The following is a 20,059-nucleotide window of genomic DNA, read 5'->3' on the forward strand; positions in this document are numbered from 1 at the left end:
GTTGTAGCACAGTCTCCGATTGGAGAATGATAAGGGCAGCAGCAATCGTTGCTGATCAGACCTATTCTTTAACATTTAACTGATTAAATAAAGTGTGTCTTACCTTTTGATAACCTTACTCCCGATTGATTCCGAGAAGACATGACGTTCAGCCCTGTTAACACGTGAACACTGCAACAGAATTTGCGTTGAAGTTCACGAGAAAAGTATTAGATTTTTATAAGTTTGCGGTTAGACTGTAGAGCTGAGTACACAAACATGAGCTGTGTAAACATAAGTTTTACGTTAGACACAGTGGAAATAAAACCGTATTTGAATGTAAAGGGACTTTACAGTGTTTTGCTATACTCTTACCGGCAGTAACAAACATCAGGTCCGTTTGTTATTTATCTTTCCTAGACATGTCATATATGTGAACTGTTTCCATTTTGAGTGTGTTTTTTGTGCATCTGCGAAAGCGAAATCATTTACCAACCGGTACGCTGAAAGCCGTCAAAAGACATTAATATACTGGTATCATCTCTCTGTGTGGGCACAACGTCCGACTGTCACTTCAGTAACGAGATGCTCCCTGTCTCTGTTTCTCCCGTTCTGGTACCAACCAACGAAACGAGCCATGGGAGCAGGCAGAGTGAGCTGTGGCGCGGGCATGATGCACGGCTGGCGTGCTATTTACTGTCTGGCAGTTGGCACCGGGTGGCCGCCACTGCCGTGGGAGCTAGCCGTACGTGCACAAGTCTGCGGTCGTGCTGACCACTGTGGACAGCAGTAGCAACTGCACGACCGCACTCCGCGTCACGACTGCTGGTGCAGTCTGGTAGTGGCCCCGTGTCCACACCTGCCGCCCTCTGACACGGGGCATACCGTTCTCGTCCGTATGCAAAAGTTCGCGCCACAGCTGAGAACACAACGCGTTGCTACTGCACCAGCTTTGCTACAGTTTCACTCGTTTCACCGCCGACAAGGATTAATTTAAATTTATTCGTAATTTCTTCCTGTCTACATGAAGACGATTGCAGCGCATACATCAGGTGACGCTCCTTCCTGCGAATGTTGTTTCCGCAGTTCTGCTTAGATGTTTTCTTAATTACTGGAATGCACGGTTCTGAAAGCATGGACTTGTGTGATTGCCCTTCACTTACGTACGCAGAATCTGAATATATTTGTAGTTTATATTTTTATATACAAAATCAGAATATGTACAGTATACAGTACTGAAATAATTTGAGGAATACGGCATATTTTACGCTGGCAAAATTGTTTGGGAAGTGTTAGTGTTCTCACAAAATTATGGTCATTTCAATTACGTATAAGTGTAACACACAAAGAGCAAAGCACTGGCTCACTGTCTAGTCTTCGTAACTGTTTGATACCAACTTAGTGAACGTTACCCTTCCCATCACCTGCCTATAGTGATTAGATGCCTATCTCAGAAACTAATGAGTGAGTGATCTGTGGAATGCATTCAGTTAATAATTTTATGTACTGCTCTCCTTCACGTTATAACTGCAACAGTTGTTTATAATGTGCCTATTATTGACTGTTGGTAATATGTTAAAGCTCCATCGATGGGGTAAGAAACTAGTTTTTTTTTAGCATGTTACAGTCTTCCAGTTCGCACACGATTCTGTAGGAAAAACAGGAAGAACTACAACATACATTTTCACTCCATAATTTCTTGTCAAATATTACAAATATCGATGTCACTGTGGTTGTCTCACCGAAAACACATGCTGTAGACACAGACACAGTAATAGAAACGACCATAGTTCATGTTCTCGTCCTGGTTTTCAATATGTCGATCAATATTTATCTTTGTTAGTATATAATGAGCACATCACACGCACACATACGTTTGTCTGAAAAGAAACCTCGTCTTGATGTCCGAACTCCAGTCTTATGAATAAATGGTATAAATATTGCACGTGGGCTGCGCTGTGTAGCGATTTGCATTGCATCTCTGACTGCGCTTTATTTGTAAGAGACTCTGTGGCTGGTTGGACTCGTTGTTGGAAGTTAATCGCCAGTAGTGTTGGGCAGTTGGAAGTTAGTCGCCAGCAGTGATGGAAGAACTATTGGGCAGTTGGAGGTGAACAGCCAACAGTGATGGCTGTTAAGTGTGAGAAGTTAGTATTGATGGACGGTAGAGGTCTGAAGTGTTAGCGTAGGCTAACAATCTGGAAATATCCGACTCGGAGATTGAAAATTATTCATGATTATCCATCTTTGTACTGGATGTCAATGACGATTTAGATTCGTGCCTGAACTGGATGTAACATTATTAAGTTAAAAAATACATTATTTGGTATGCAACAAAATCTTTCCTCTGCTAACCACTTGCCTATTAGTAGTTAGTGGCTTTAGTAGTTAGAATCTTTTATTTAGCTGGCAGTATTGATGCTCGCTGTATTGCAGTAGTTCGCGTAATGAAGATTTTTGTGAGGTAAGTGCTTAATGAATTGTTTAGGTTATTGTTAAGATTTCTTTTTAGTCAGGGCCATTCTTATGAATTAATTATTTGAAGTGAGGTTGTAATTTTTTTGAGCAGTCAGATTGCGTTGCGCTAGGATACTGTGGGTCAGTGTTGACATGATAAAAAAAGGTGAAGAGAAAGTAGGCTCAGTACGTTCAGTTTTACTCAGCTGTTTCAGAATCAAATAACGTAGAAGTTTCATCTTCTCAGTCATTCAGAAATTTAAGTACAGACACACACATTTAAATAAAGAAGTTTCAATATTAAAGTAAAATGTAAGCAGCACAATTTAAAAATACATCTCTTACGAATGCGTAGAAAAGGAAGCACTCGGCAGTGTGATATACTTCTGCGTCGTTTCTCAGCAGTTACCTGCTTCTCAGCATGGACCCTTGAGAGAGAACAATGGTTCTGATTTGGCTAACCACATACCAAGCTTTCGTTTAAAAGTTACTTTTTGATTCGTCAGCCTTCCGATTAGTTTGACGCGGTTTGCGAGGACTACCACTCCCGCGCCCACGTCTTGATCTCAGAAAGACACTTGCATGCTACGCTCTCAATTATTTGCTGCATGTATTCCAGTTCCTATCTTGTCCTACAATTTTCAGTCTCTACAACACCCTTTTGTGCCGTTGAAATTATTCCCTGGCGTTTTAAAACAAGCCCAGTCATCCTGTTCCTTCTTCCTGTCAACGTTTTTCACTTGTTATCTTATGACTCCACCTATTATTCAACGTCCTCTTATAGAATCGCAAATGCTTCGTTTCTCTTTATCCGGTTTTCCCACAGTCCATGATTCACCACCCTACAATGCTGTACTCCAAACGTATGTACATTCTTAAAAATTGTTTTCTCTGATTAGGACCGATGATTAATACCAATAGACTTCTTTTGGTCAGGAATGTTCCTTTACATATGCTAGATTGCTTTCTATGTCCTCCTTGCCTTCGTCATTTGTTACTTGTTTCCAGGTTTCCAAAATTCCTGAACTTGATCTACTCTGTGGTCACCAATTTTGATGTTAAGTTCATCGGTAATCTTATTCCTGCCACTCCTCATTACTTTCGTCTTACATTGGTTTATTTTCTACACTTATTCTTTATACACTGTTCATTCCATTCAATAGCTCCTGCAATTTAACCGCATTTTCACTGAAAATAGCAATGTGTTTAGCGAATCTTATCATTTTGATACATTCGCCTTGAGTTTTAAACCATTCCGTGACTGCTTCTTCGATGTACAGAGGAAAAATAGTGACGAAAGACTACATCTCTGTCTTACACCATTTTTAATGCAACCACTTCTTTCTTGATCTTCCATTCCTTTTATTCCCTCTTGGTTCCCGCATATGTTGAATTTTTTTTTTCGCTCAGAATTTCAGACACCTTGCACGGTTTTAAGCATCCAACGCTTTTTGTGGCTCGACAAATCCTATGCATATGTCTTGATTTTTCGTAAGCCTTGCTTCAATTAACTAGCGCAACGCCAGAACCCCTCTTAGTGCATTTACCTCTGCTTCTATACGTTATTCTTACCAGCAGTTCGGTACATAAGCTGTTAAGCTGATTGTGTGATAGTTCTTACACTTGCTATCTTCAGAATTGAGAGCCTGATATTTTTCCGAAAATATGTTGGTACGTCTACAGGCTCCTAGATTCTAAACATCAAACTGAATAGTCATTCGTCTGCTACTTCCCTGAATGATTTTAGAAATGCAGTAGGATTGTTATCTATGCCTTCCATCTTATCTGATCACAAATCTTGCAAAGCATTGTTAAACTCTGATTCTGGTATGGGATGTAGGCCTACTCCATACAGACTAGCATTTCGTCTTCTGTCCCATCATCAGATATGTCTTCCCCCTCGTACAAACCTTCAGTGTACTCTTTCTATCCATCCGCTCTCTCCCCTGCGTTAACAGTGGGATTAACATTGCGCTCTTGATTTTGTCGCGAAGTTTTCATTTCACGGAATAGCGTTTTGACTTTTCTAAATGCTCAATCAGGCCTTCCTAAGATCATTTCTTTTCCTATTTCTTCACGTCTTTCGTGCATCCATTTCGCTTTGCCTTCCCTGCACTTCCGAAGTATTTCATTCCTAAGTGACTTATATTGCTGAATTCCCGTCTTTGCCTGACGATTTCGTTCTTTACTTTTTCCGAGATGTGATCATTCCTCAGTACTTCAGTATCATACTTCGTTCCACACTGATTCTTCCGGACAATTCATTTACACTTGAATCTACTGTTCATCATTACTAAACTATCATCTGAGTCTGTATCTGTTCCTGGGTACCACTTACAATCCACTATCTAATGGCGGAATCTATGTCTCACGAATCAATCTGACGTCTACCCTTGTCTCGGGGCCTTTTCCAAGCATAACTATTACCCTTGTGATTTGAATACTGTATTCGTTACGACTATATTGACATGTATTACAAAGCTCAATAAGCTTCTCTCATTTCCTCTACCAAGCCCACATTCTCTCCTAACCCTTTCTTCTACTCTTTCCCCTATAACCACGTTCCAATCCATAATTATTGTTGGATTATCATTTCCCTTTACATACTGGATTATCCGTTCAATGTTTTTGTATACATTCTGTCCTCATCACGTTAAACTTATAGCGTCGGTATGTACACGCGAAATGTTTTTGTAGTCTGTAATATCATGCCACGCACACAACTAGTAACGCTTTTGTCCTTGTGCCACCTTCACACTTGGATTTCTGAATATGGAAATAGTTCCGAAATGCGTCATGCATACTTTGTAATCAATAAAGTCATTTTTCACCTGTTGTATAACCTTTTATGTCACATAGCCAGCTTAACTACAGATCTACGCATATATTTTAAAAAAATGGTCGCTTGTCCCTAAGTGGCTGTACGTAACATGTTCATTATTTTTGTAAGCGCTGGTTTGCTGTTGATTCTGACTCCCGTAACTGAACTGTTCACTGTAACTCACTCTCTGCCCTACTTTCCTATTTAAACAAATTCTGCCACACTTATACCATTTTCTGCTACTGTTTATATTACCTTACATTCGTCTGACCAGAACTGCTTACCTTATTTCCATGTCATTCCCCTAACTCTTACTATATCCAGATTTTCTAGCTCCCCTGCCACGCTCCTACTCGTAGAACGTTACTCTTTCATTGGTTATTCAGTCTTTCCCCTATGTGTCTCTCCTTCTTATCAGTTCCCTTCTTGAGATCTGGTATCTTTTGCCAATGGAAAGATCGCCATGACGCTTTTCAATTAAAGGCCACGTACCTTTCATTATGCATTGTATCTATTTAATACAGTGGTTTCGATTGCCTTCTGCATCCTCATGCCGTTGATCATTGCTGATTCTTCCGCATTTTAGGGGCAGTTTCCCACCCCAGGGACAAAAGGGTGTTCTAAAGTTTTGTCGGCTTCTCCACCCTCTTTGGCAATGCCGCTCTCAAGATGAGGATGACTCCTTACACGGCAAGTCTTCAAGATCATTATTGATGGTTATTATTCAAAATATGTGAGGTGTCTATGATCGAAAGTAAGACTCAGGGCGTTATAATTACCTTCCTGGTCTAACACGGTGCACTTATACCACTGGTGTAAAGCTGCAGCCGAACAATTTGAGTACACAGAAGGTACTTTGGGAATGTAATTCATCGAAAAGTGTAGTAGTTCAAAGAGAAAAAAGTTACAACATTAGATGTAGAGACGTGCAGACTGACCTAAGGGAAATGTCTGAATTTATTATGTTCCCAAAACTCAGTTTTGAGTGAAAGTTATCCCTCTTTCAGGAAGTATATTTCACATTTAATAAACGAGCAAACGAAAAAAAGTAAAAGAAAAATGATAACGATTGGTTACAGAGTGTTACAAGAATCCTGTGCAGCCAGCCTCCACGGGTAAGAAAAGAACTAAACTGTCCAGTTACATTAATGTGATCACCTGCCAAAAGCCTGAATAACTACCTTAGATGTGCAGGAAGAGAGTCAAAGAGGTTGTGGAAGATAACGATAGGGATGGCTCTGAGCACTATGGGACTTAACTGCTGAGGTCATCAGTCCCCTAGAACTACTTAAACCTAACTAACCTAAGGACATCACACACATCCATGCCCGAGGCAGGATTCGAACCTGCGAACATAGCGGTCGCGGGGTTCCAGACTGTAGCGCCTAGAACCGCTCGGCCACTCCGGCCGGCTAACGATAGGGATGTGGAGGCATGCCGATTCCACTGCCATGGACAGCTGCGCTAGGTTCAGTGGCACGAACAGCCCGAACGAAGTGGGCCCATACATTTTCGAGTAGGTTTCAACCCGCGGAGATTAGTGGCCAGCGGAGTACGGCAAACTAATCCTGGTGTTCTTCGAACGATTCATGTACACTGCGTGCTGTGTAACACTTTACATTGTCCTAATGGTAGATACCATCGTGTCTACGGAAAATAAATGGCATTCAGAGGTGGACATGGTTCCCAAGGGTAGGTACATACTTCTAATGATCCTATGTGCCTCACGAAATGATGAGATCACGCAGGAAATGTTACGAAAACATTTTCAGCAGACCACAGTGCTCCCTCCTCCAGTCTGGACTCTTCCGACGGTTGCTGCAGCAAGTTTGCTTTCAGACGTTTCACACCGCACACGCATGCGGCCAACTGTCCGCTCTACGTCTACATTTACATCCATACACGGCAAACCACAGTACGGTGCGTTGCGGAAGAAACCACATATCACAACTAGTCGCTTCCTTTATTGTACCACTCGCAGATAGGGTGAGCACTATGGGACTTAACATCTGAGGTCATCATTCCCCTAGAACTTAGTCCGCAGGAATACTTGGAAAAGGCCGGGAAATACGGAATGGTTTCAGTTAGATCACATCATGGTCAGGCAGAGATTCAGGAATCAGATACTGGATTGCAAGGCGTACCCAGGGGCATATGTAGATTCAGATCACAATTTAATAGTGATGAAGATTAGCCTTGAGTTATAGAGACTAGTTAGGAAGAATCATCTTCAAAGAAGTGGAATATGAAAGTACCAAGGAATGAAGAGGTGCGCTTGAAATTCTAAGGCTATAGGTATTGTGATAAGGTAGGTAGTTCGGATGAAGCCGAGAGGACATCTCTAAGAAGGGCAGTTACAGAAGTTGGAAAGGGAAACCTAAGTACAAAGAAGGTAGCTGCGAAGAAACCATGGGTAACAGATCTATTTCAATATTTTCAACGGCCCTGTGAGCAACTGTATAAATATTAATTTTAAATTAACAACAGCCTCTGTTGCAATGTTTACCTAGATTTACCTAGGTTTCAGTTGGGATAACCCAGCCTTCTTCAGAATAAAAGGAACTACGATTTGTCCATAATGGACAACGTAAAAAACTAAAAACTATAATATAGTAATACATCGTCATACTGCAATAACTTATCTGCGTAACAGCCTCGACCCCACTTCGCGACCGCAGTACGGCAGCAACGGATGTTGTACTGGAACTGGCTATAGCCTCGAGAGCGCATGGGCGATAGTGTGTAATGCGTACCTGTTAACACTGGTACCAACATGTACTCCGAAACTTAAAATTTTGTCAATAAACAGGTGCTGCTAACGAAATTGACGTATACGTTATCCTGTAAGAAACAAAGATATATGGACTGTCTAAACATTTGTACTAATCTGTTGGACGTCAAAAGTGAAGGGAGCAATGCGTTTACTTTATAAGCCAACCTAGCATATTCGGGCTAATCGTCGAACTTGACCGCATGAGGATAACTACGGGTTTGAAATGCCAGATAATACCAGCTATTCAGCAAACGGGTGTGCTAAAAACATGTTGGCAAGGATATAATGATTACTCCCTAAAATTATGGCGGATGGAATAACGGTTGAAAACTTTCAAAAAAGTTTTTTTTCGCAGCTGCATCTGGTCGTTAAGAAGGTTATTTTTGTCTTATAGTAAGTTTTTAGTTTTTAGTTTTTGACGTAGTCCATTATGGACAAATTGTAGTTCCTTTTATTCTGATGAAGGTTGGGTTATCCCAACTAAAACGTTGATAAATCTGGGTAAACATTGCAACTGAGGCTGTTGTTAATTTAAAATTAAGAACTATTTCAGTTGATCGATAGCCTGAGGCAGCTCCCCCTGTCGGAGGAGTAAGCCTAGGGACCGATGACCTCAGAAGTTTGGTCCCATAGGAGCTTACCACCACATAGTTGATCGATGAAAGAAGGAAGTACAAAAATGTTCAGGGAAAATCAGTAATACAGAAATACAAATCGCTGATGAATGAAACAAATAGTAAGTGCTGGGAAGCTAAGTCGGAATGGCTATGTGAAAAATGTGAAGAAACCTAAAAAGAAATGATTGTCTCAAGAACTGACTCAGCACATAGAGTATTAAAAAGAACCTTCGGTGAAAATAATAGCAAATTCGGTAACATTAAGAGTGCAACGAGGATCCCACAGTTAAATGCAGACCAGAGAGCAGATAGGTGGAAAGAGTACATCAGGGGAAATATTTGACTGATGTGATAAAGAAGAAGCAGGAGTCGTAAGGAAGAGATAGGGAATTCAGTATTAGAGTTATTTTTTAAAAAATATTTGGAAGAATTAAGACCAAATAAGGCAGAAGAGATAGATAAAATTCTATGGGATTCCTAAAATTTGTGGGGGAAGTGACAACAAACCGACTACTCGCGTTGGTGTGTAGAATTTATGAGGCTGGCAATACACAATCGGACTTTCGGAACAATATCATCGACACAATTCCAAAGGCTGCAAGAGCTGACAAGTCCGAGAATCAGCTTAACAGTTCATGATCCAAATTGCTAACAACAATAATATACAAAAGAATCGAAAAGAAAATTGAGAATCTGTTAGATGGCGATAAGTTTGGCTTTGGGAAAGGTAAAGCCACCAGAGAGGCAGTTCTGACGGTGCGGTTGAGAATGGAAGCAAGACTACAGAGAAATAAAGTTACTTTCATAGAATTTGTCGACCAGCAAAAAGTGTTCGACATTGTCAAATGTTGCAAGATGTTCGAAATTCTGAGAAAAACACGGGTAAGTTAAAGTGAGAGACGAGTAATATACAACAGGTACAAGAGCCAAGAGGGAATAATAAGAATGGAAGATCAAGAACGAAGTGCTCGAATTATAAAGGAGAAAGACAGGGATGTAGCTTTTTGCCCCTACTGTTCAATCTGTGCCGAAAAAGCAATTATGGAAATAGAAGAAAGCTTCAAGAGTGAATATAAATTTCAGGGTGAACAGATATCAGTGATAACATTTGCTGGTGACATTGCTATACTCAGTGAAAGTGAAGAAGAATACAAGATCTGCTGAATGGAATGAATAGTCTGCTAGGTACTGAATTTAGACTGAGAATAAACCGAAGAAACACGGAAGTAATGAGAAGTAGCAGAAATGAGAACAACGAGAAACTTAACATTAGGATTGATGGTCATGACGTACATGAAGTTAAGGAATGCTGCTACCTACGTAGCAAAATAATTCACGACTGACAGAGCAAGGAGGACACCATAGGCAGACTAGCACTGGCAAGAAAGGTATTTCTGGTCTATTAGTATCAAACTTAAGCCTTAATTTGAAGAGGAAATTTCTGAGAATGGAATGAGCAAAGCATTGTGTGGTAGTGAAACATGGACTGTAGGAAACTCCGGAAGAGGAGAGAATCGAAGCGTTTGAAATAATGTGCTACAGCCGAATGTTGAAAATTAGGTGGACTGATAAGGTAAGGAATGAGGAGGTTCTGTGCAGAATCGGAGAAGAAAAGAATATATGGAAAAGCGCTGACAAGAAGAAGAGACAGGATGATACCATATCTGTTGTGACATCAGGAATAACTTCCTTGGTACTAGAGGGAGCTATAGAGGATAAAAGATGCAGAGGAAGACAGAGGTCGGAATACATCCATCAAATAATTGAGGACGCAGGTTGCAATAGCTGTTCTGAGGTGAAGGGTTGGCACGGGAAAGAAATTCGTGGTGCGTCGCTCTGCAGTCAGCTTCGAATACAGGTTTTCTAAATTTTCTCAGTAGTTCCTCAAAAAAAGAATCGTCGCCGTCCTTCCAGGGGTTCCCATTTCAGTTCCCAAACCACCTCTGTAACACATGCAAGTTGTTCGAACTTGCCGATAACAAATCTAGCATCCCGCTTCTGAGTTACTTCGATACCCTCCTTTAATCCGACCTCGTGCGGATCCCAAACGCTAGAGTAGTATTAAAGAAGAAGTCGAACTAGCGTGATATATGTCGTCTCCTTTACAGACGAACCAAATTTCCCTAAATTCTCTCAATGAATCGAAATCGACCATTCGTCTTCTCTACCACAAACCTCACGTGCTCGTTCCACGTCATATTATGGCTTTGCAACGTCACACCCACATATTTGAACGACGTGACTGTGTCAAGCAGGGCCCTATGACTGCTATATCCGAAGATTAAGGGTTTTTCTACTCATCCCCATAACTTAAATTTTTCTTTAGTCAGAGCTGCCATCCTTCACACCACCTAGGAATTTGGTCTAAGTTATCTTGTATCATACTACAGCCAGTCATCTTCCACACCATTCCGTATGCCACAGCATCACCAGGAAATAACCGCAGATTGCTGCCAATCCTTTTCGACCGACAAGAAAATAATAGCATTCCTATCAGACTTCCTAGGAGCTATCCTGACGATGCCCTTGTCTTTTATGACCATTCGCCATTGAGATCAACGTCCTGGATTGTATTACTTAAGAAGCTTGCGAGCCACTCACAAATCAGGGAAACTATTACGCATGCTCGTACCTTCGTTAACGGCCTGCTGTGGGGCACCGTGTCAAATCTAGAAATGTGGAATCCTCCTGTTGCTCTTCATCCATAGTTTGGAGTATATCACCTGAGAAAATGGTTATCTGAGTATAAAACGCTTCTAAAACCGCGCTAGTTCATGGAAGTAAGATTTACAGTCTATGGGAAATTTAATATATATTCGAACTCAGAATACGTTGTAGAATTCTGCAGCAAACTGATGTTAAGGATATTGGTCTGTAATTTTGAGAACCGTTCTTTTACCCTCCTTATATACAGGGGTCACCTGCGCTTGGGACTTCGCGCTGCGCGAGAAATTCATGATCAATGCAAGCCAGGTAAGGGGCTGATGGCGTAGAGTACTCGCTGTAAAACCGACAGGGTTCCGTACGGACCTGGCGACTTATTTCTTTCAACTCTTTCAATTGTTTCTTTTCGCCAGGGACGCTTATTACTATGTCGTCCAGACGGGAATTTGCGCGATAGTCAAACGGCGGTATCTTTGTATGATTCTACTGCGTAAACGATTTCTTAAGCTCAAAGTTTAAAACTTCCTCCTTTGTTCAGCTATCTTCATCAGACGCACCAGACTGGTCAACAAGAAACCGTTTAGCAATTTTAAGTAGGACCAGAATTTTCATGTGTTCTCGGGCACATATTTTGCTGAAGTATGCCGGTGGCAGTTGTTGTACGCCTCGAATATATCTTTGCAGAGACGCATGAATCTCAATTAACGTTCGCCTGTCGTCATTTGCGGGTTCTGATGGATCATAAAATGTGATTTATATGAAAAGGCCACCTGCCTCCACCTAGTGGAGTTCCAGTTGCGATACCGGAGCGCAAATATCAGTCTTCGTCGTCTATAAAAAGCAGTCAACATAGGAGCGTGAAGCATGCGCCTGCTGCGAAGGGCCATACGCAGCAACATTCGCTGAACTGTCAATCAAGAGACACTGTTCGTACCCTCTTGGTTCTTCTGGGCGGTCAGTTACTCAACAGTTGCACGTCTCTTCGCCCGTACACCTCTCTGCAGCCGTCGTTCGCCCCTGTTGTCTATGGCCCGTGATGCACAATAGTCGCCTCAGGGCCGGTTTTGGCGCCATTTTGCTATATACAGTATGCTTCAATCACTGTGGCACGCAAAAAGTTTACCGACTTAGCCGTTTCGGAAATGCTTCCACCCTTGGTCCGAAAGCCAATGTTCATGCCCTTTTGTATATGAGATAAATCGCTCCGTTTCTGCATTATGAAAACGATGCAATGTTTGCCCCCCCCCTCCGCCCCCCGCCCCCCGCCCCCACACGCTTTATATCCCCTCCATTGCTAGTGGCGTCACTTGCCGTGTGGGAGTGATCATTGCACGTTGGCCTGAACGTAGGTCGTGGTCACATCAACTGATGGACCATGTATTGGTTCAAATCAAATGGCTCGGAGCACTATGGGACTTAACAGCTGAGGTCATCAGTCCACTAGAACTTAGAACTACTTAAACCTAACTAACCTAAGGACATCACACAATTCCATGCCCGAGGCAGGATTCGAACCTGCGACCGTAGTGGTTTCGCGGTTCCAGACTGAAGCGCCTAGAACCGCTCGGCCACTTCGGCCGGCGATGACCGTGTGTTCTTCATCACCTGTTCTTCTATATATTTTGTAACCTGACGTTTCATTACGGGCACATCGCAGCAGAATACAGCTACAGGGAAGGCAGCCAAGTATATAATAAGGAACCACTGGCAGCAAGAAAGATTAAATAAATGTTGTCTTTAGACCGTGGCTGTTCTAAGAAAATGAGATACTGAGACCAGACAGCAAAAGACGCTATTTTGTACAGAGTATGTCGTAATGTACAATATTGTGATTCTGCAACTATGGGCCATTTCTTGAAACATATCATGGACATAAATTTATCTGCTTTTTCACTACGCACAAACGTATTTGTCAATAAGATGTAGCAAACGCAAAAAGAACAGAAGATATCACCAACGAACATGGGTAGAAAATGGCATTCATATCTTTCAAGTGTTCTATGTAAAATTAATTTATTTATTTTCAGTAGTTTGTTGATAAATATAGAAAAATAAATACTCAGATATGTGTAGAAATTGGCATATGTATCTTTGAAGCGTTTTACCGTAAAATTCATTTATTTGCTTTCACCAGTTTATTCGTGAATATAGAAACACTAGGTTAGTACCCTGGTTTGCCTGGTATATGTTTATTCCAATCTTCTGTTAGTTCATCTCCTTCTTCCCCGTCCACCCCTATTCTCTGCAGTTCTTCCTGTCCATCGGCTCCTCCTTCCTCTCTCCGACCATCTGCTGCTCTCCTTCTCTTCGTACGTCACCTCCTTCCCGCCTCTCAGTTCATATCCTCCCCTCCCCCCCCCCCCCCCTCAAAGTTCCATCTCCTCCTCTCCATCTCCTCACAACATTACCAAGTTATCATCTCTACCACAACAGTAGGCTGGTGTTCCTACCCCCACAGTATTTGATTCCGGGCAGTAAGTAATATATGTACCAAGTTGGGGTGAAATCGATCCAGGGGTTTAGGAGGAATTTTTATCCGCGACTTTCTCAAAACAAGCACATATTCTACATACACGTAACACATCTCACACTTACTGGTACATACCTGTACATTTCACCTGTATCTGCAGCGAATTTGCCGTGAACTTCCGTTTTTACGCAGCTTAATGATTAAGGCGTCAAATCTCTTAAACAACGTGTCGTACAATGATATAATTTTGCAGGTACATTCAGTAGTATATGTGAATAATGTGTGCAAGATGTGTAGTGAATAAATTTTGTACTAAAGAAGTAATGAATTAAAACGTCAGGCCTGATGCGGCAGTTTCACTACAGGAACAGCGAAAATGTAATAAGCGGTAACCGTATTTCCTTTCAGCATTTTATGTGGGTTGTCAGGGAGAAAAAATGTTGTAATGGTTTGAAATTATGTCTGGAGTTTATTGCAAGTCAGTAAGTGCTCTCATTCTCAAATAAAGGATAAGTGAAGTGTGGAGATTCGCACTTCCTGGGTTACAGTCATTTTTCAGCCTCACGCCGCCCCTTTGATAGGTACGTCGTTCTGATCCCCTTGGCGATTCTTTACAGACAGTAAGCGGTATGTGCACCTAGTTGACTGAAATCAGTCCAGTGGTTTAGGAGGAGATGTGGATCATACATACATACACACATGCACACATACATCCATTTTTATAAACTGTGTGGATGGATATGGATATAAGAATGTGGATGAATGGATATGGAGATATTGCGCTAAGACCAGATTATTTAAATAGCAACTCATCAGACATATATCGAATAACATATAGTACCTACATCTTAATTCCCGTCAAGTGGCCCATTTTTCATACATATGCAGAAATTTATTTGTGCCATAGTGACTGACTAGGCTAATACCTCTCAAAGCGTGAAAAATCTTTCAAGGCAAGATCAGATAAAAATCCTTCTACCTCAAGTTTATGACGATTTAGTAATGTAGCGGACAGTTTGAATCAACAAGGTCGGCGCTTCCTCAGAAGACGCAGTTGGCAACAGCGCTGATGACGTATAACCAGCGTGCCGTAACACGTGAGACGGCGCCTGTCCAAATCACTCCGGAAATAGCGCCTGGCAAAGACATTGAGTTCGTCGACTGGTAAAGAGTGTTAAGTAAGCCACATCGAAGCCGCAATCACCTCTTACTTGCAAACACACCGCAGAGAAAATATTACTACGAAGGTCGGTCTTAAACATTCATTACATGTAACTTCGGTCCAAAACATGTGATGAATGTGCCTCATTCTTCAGTCAGCTTCGTAGCAACTAAAGATTTTTATCTACATCTGCAGCGTACTTCGCAAGCCACATAAAGTTGTGTGGTGGAGGGTACTTCTGGTACCACTAACTGATTCCCCACGTCCCCTTTCCCTGTTGCACTCGCGCATAGTGCGTGGGAGGAATGATTGTCGGTAAACCTCTGAATTAGCTCAAATTCCTCGAATTTTCTCGGTGTGGTCATTTCACGAGATGTATGTGGGAGGAAATAATATCCTGTCTGCCTTTTCCCGGAAAGTGGTCTCGCGAAGTTTCAATAGTAAACCTCTCCGTGAGGCACAACGACTCTCTTTTAACGTCTGCAACTGGAGTTTGTTGATCGTCTCTGTAACACTCCCGTGCCGACTAAATGATCTCGTGACAAACCACGCCGCACTTTGCAGCGTCTTCTCTATCTCTTCTATCAGTCCTAAGGATCCCATACTGATGAACAATGCTCAAGTATCGGTCGAACAAATCACTTCCATACTAGATGAGTTACATATCCTTGAGATGCTGGTGAATCTCAGTCCGGTATCTGCTTTTTCTACTATTTATGTGGTCACTCTGCTGAAAGTCGCTCTGGATATTCATTCCTAGATATTTTGCAGGAGATACTGTTTCCAGAAATTTGTCACTAATTGTGTACGTGTGCAGTAGTGGATTTCGATTCCTATGTATGATCAATATACTCCATTTACTTTCGCTTATGGTCAACTGCCAGAGCCTGCACCATTCATTAGTCCTCTGCAGGTCATTCTGCAAATTAATACAGTCTTCTGGCGTTGCTACTTTGTTATAGACAATCGGAACATCTGCAAATAGCGTTAAGGAATTCTCGACGCTTTCTACTAGATCATTTATATAGATGTAAAAATTAATGATTCTGTCACACTTTCTGGGGGTACTCCGTAAATTCCATACTCGGTAAGTCACGGAAAATTCACGAGAAATTGGAACTCAAAAAGTAATTAGCTTACCCAAAAAAAAGATGGCACGTCACAAGAAAATATGAAAATACTGTTTCAGACAAAGAATTTGTACTAATTTGATGTTTTTCTTCGTTGTGGCGCAGCTAGTGTAAATACGAAATACGATTTCCCTGAGCAACAGTAGCGCACGTAGAGAAATGTGAGATATCACGAGAATCTTGCAATAAATAACGACCCACAATTTTCTTTCAGAAAATATTTACTCATAAGAGTTAGAATTTGGTGACAGTTTCCATCAACATTTCTTTTACATGTACTATTTTCCTACACAGTCTGCATAAAATTTTATAGGCTCACGTCAGCGTTGTGTAAGCGTGTGTATTACTATGTTGTTGTTGTGGTCTTCAGTCCTGAGACTGGTTTGATGCAGCTCTCCATGCTACTCTATCCTGTGCAAGCTTCTTCATCTCCCAGTACCTACTGCAGCCTACATACTTCTGAATCTGCTTAGTGTATTCATCTATTGGTCTCCCTCCACGATTTTTACCCTCCACGCTGCCCTCCAGTACGAAATTGGTGATCCCTTGATGCCTCAGAACATGTCCTACCAACCGATCCGTTCAATTCTATTCAATTACTGTAGGTAAAGAAATTGTGCTGTGTTCATAGCTGTGTTTTCACTGGCTGAACTACGCTGTTATCGTCTTCAAAATGTCTCCCTCTTAGAAAATCTTTGAGTGACCCAAAACAGGTGGAGACTGAGGGCACCAAGTCTGGCCGATAGGGTGAATGAGGCAATGACTCCGAACCCAGTTTGGCAGTGTGCCCTGAGACTTGTATGTGGCCGTGCATTGTCGCGCTGGAGCATAGTTTCTGATGGATTCTTGTCACAGACACGAGGATGACACCATCACTATCCCAAAAGACTATCATGACTTTGCCTGCTGAGGAAGCTGTCTTCAATTTCTTCTTTTTGTGACTGCGGGTGGTGCCATCCAGTGACTACGTTTTTGTTTCCGGCTCAAAGTGATGCATCCAGGTTTTGTGAGCCGTAACGATTCCTGAGAGAAAGTCCTCTCCAATTATCGCATACTGCTTTAACAGTTCAGATGAAATTGCTTTTTTTTTTTAAATCTTTTGGTCTGCTGTGACAATTCGTGGAATCCATCTTCTGCAAACACCTGAAAATCCAAGAGCCTCAGTCACTGCACACGCACGTTCAATGCTCAACGGTAGCTGTAGAGGCAACTGTCGATTTGTGACGCGCCGGTCTGCAAGAATGATGGAATCCGCGCGACTCACCACTTCAGTCCTGAACCGCGCGACTGCTACGGTCGCAGGTTCGAATCCTGCCTCGGGCATGGATGTGTGTGATATCCTTTGGTTGGTTAGGTATAAGTGGTTCTAAGTCCTAAGGGACTGATGACCTCAGATGTTAAGTCCCATAGTGCTCAGAGCCATTTGAACTTCGGGAGCAGCGTTCCTGACGAGACGTTCCGAACGTTGCCGATCACGGAATTCAGTTTCTGCACTTTCTGACGCTTCAACTCCTTAACCATCGACCGACAGTACCCCTGTTAAGTGCTTCACTACCACAGACTGTACACAAACGTTTATGGATATTCACCAGTGGTTTTTTTCCGGACAGCCGAGACTTCAGTTACAGTACGTTGCTTGTAACGAGCGACTTCCTTAGACACCAATTTGATGTTGCACTACAGCTGTGGTACATTTCAGAGATGTTCTACAGAATTCACACGAGTGCAGAAGAAATAATCAATTTTGAAGCCCCAAAATGACGTTTTATCGCCTATACAGACATTGCTAAACGTCTAACCTGGTTCATGGTTCATGATTCACGGGAACAGCTGCAGGTCACGTAGCAGCCGGCTTCTAGTGGCAACAAGAATTTGGTTTCCGATGTTTAATGCAATCATTGACCGTCTTTAAAAATTTAAAATGCTGTCGTAATCCACTCATTAAAAATTTAATACAATAAGACAAGTATTACGGTTAGAAAATGTGTGTGTGTCTTTAGGCGGCGTAGGTCAGAATGCGTAAGTTACCCCCGCTCTGTTCATCCGGTGTACGCGAATGAGAGCACTTAGCGGCTCCCAACAAACTTTAAACGTAATTCGAAACCTTTAAGGGAGTCTTTCTCGCTAACATGCCTCCCCGTCTCCCTCACTCCCATCCCTCACAAACACACAAAATAATGAAAGGAGAAAAGTTTATCGCTTACCACTGTACAGTACTGCTGTTCTTGGAGTAGAACTTCACCGTCTGACATGACCTTTTAATTTATATTTATTTACTACTATATTCGCAAACCATTTTAAAGTCGTACGTTTGAACATTTTACACTCCTGGAAATGGAAATAAGAACACCGTGAATTCATTGTCCCAGGAAGGGGAAACTTTATTGACACATTCCTGGGGTCAGATACATCACATGATCACACTGACAGAACCACAGGCACATAGACACAGGCAACAGAGCATGCAAAATGTCGGCACTAGTACAGTGTATATCCACCTTTCGCAGCAATGCAGGCTGCTATTCTCCCATGGAGACGATCGTAGAGATGCTGGATGTAGTCCTGTGGAACGGCTTGCCATGCCATTTCCACCTGGCGCCTCTGTTGGACCAGCTTTCGTGCTGGACGTGCAGACCGTGTGAGACGACACTTCATCCAGTCCCAAACATGCTCAATGGGGGACAGATCCGGAGATCTTGCTGGCCAGGGTAGTTGACTTACACCTTCTAGAGCACGTTGGGTGGCACGGGATACATGCGGACGTGCATTGTCCTGTTGGAACAGCAAGTTCCCTTGCCGGTCTAGGAATGGTAGAACGATGGGTTCGATGACGGTTTGGATGTACCGTGCACTATTCAGTGTCCCCTCGACGATCACCAGTGGTGTACGGCCAGTGTAGGAGATCGCTCCCCACACCATGATGCCGGGTGTTGGCCCTGTGTGCCTCGGTCGTATGCAGTCCTGATTGTGGCGCTCACCTGCACGGCGCCAAACACGCATACGACCATCATTGGCACCAAGGCAGAAGCGACTCTCATCGCTGAAGACGACACGTCTCCATTCGTCCCTCCATTCACGCCTGTCGCGACACCACTGGAGGCGGGCTGCACGATGTTGGGGCGTGAGCGGAAGACGGCCTAACGGTGTGCGGGACCGTAGCCCAGCTTCATGGAGACGGTTGCGAATGGTCCTCGCCGATACCCCAGGAGCAACAGTGTCCCTAATTTGCTGGGAAGTGGCGGTGCGGTCCCCTACGGCACTGCGTAGGATCCTACGGTCTTGGCGTGCATCCGTGCGTCGCTGCGGTCCGGTCCCAGGTCGACGGGCACGTGCACCTTCCGCCGACCACTGGCGATAACATCGATGTACTGTGGAGACCTCACGCCCCACGTGTTGAGCAATTCGGCGGTACGTCCACCCGGCCTCCCGCATGCCCACTATACGCCCTCGCTCAAAGTCCGTCAACTGCACATACGGTTCACGTCCACGCTGTCGCGGCATGCTACCAGTGTTAAAGACTGCGATGGAGCCCCGTATGCCACGGCAAACTGGCTGACACTGACGGCGGCGGTGCACAAATGCTGCGCAGCTAGCGCCATTCGACGGCCAACACCGCGGTTCCTGGTGTGTCCGCTGTGCCGTGCGTGTGATCATTGCTTGTACAGCCCTCTCGCAGTGTCCGGAGCAAGTATGGTGGGTCTGACACACCGGTGTCAATGTGTTCTTTTTTCCATTTCCAGGAGTGTATTTCGGTTGTTCCAATGTGATACATGTACCTTTGAGAACATCATTACTGAGAAACGCATGCTGTTATAGAGTGATTACCTGTAAATACCACATTAATGCAATAAATGCTCAAAATGATGTCCGTCAACCTCAATGCATTTGGAAATACGTGTAACGACATTCCTGTCAACAGCGAATAGTTCGCCTTCCGTAATGTTCGCACATGCATTGACAATGCGCTGATGCATGTTGTCAGGCGC

The 20,059-nt window shown here is 43.0% G+C and overlaps 1 protein-coding gene across 1 annotated transcript in view; it reads left to right on the top strand.

The window, feature by feature from the left end:
- The first annotated feature begins 723 nt into the window (after positions 1 to 723).
- LOC126474184 (mucin-5AC-like) overlaps positions 724 to 20,059 on the top strand; it is a 487,051-nt gene continuing 467,715 nt past the window's right edge. The window contains exon 1 of the mRNA XM_050101646.1: positions 724 to 1,031. Coding sequence (XP_049957603.1) covers positions 1,004 to 1,031 — 28 coding nt within the window. The 5' untranslated portion in view covers positions 724 to 1,003. The remainder of the gene's footprint in view (positions 1,032 to 20,059) is intronic.

The sequence above is a fragment of the Schistocerca serialis genome, chromosome 4 (genome assembly GCF_023864345.2).
Source record: "Schistocerca serialis cubense isolate TAMUIC-IGC-003099 chromosome 4, iqSchSeri2.2, whole genome shotgun sequence".
NCBI lineage: Eukaryota > Metazoa > Arthropoda > Insecta > Orthoptera > Acrididae > Schistocerca > Schistocerca serialis.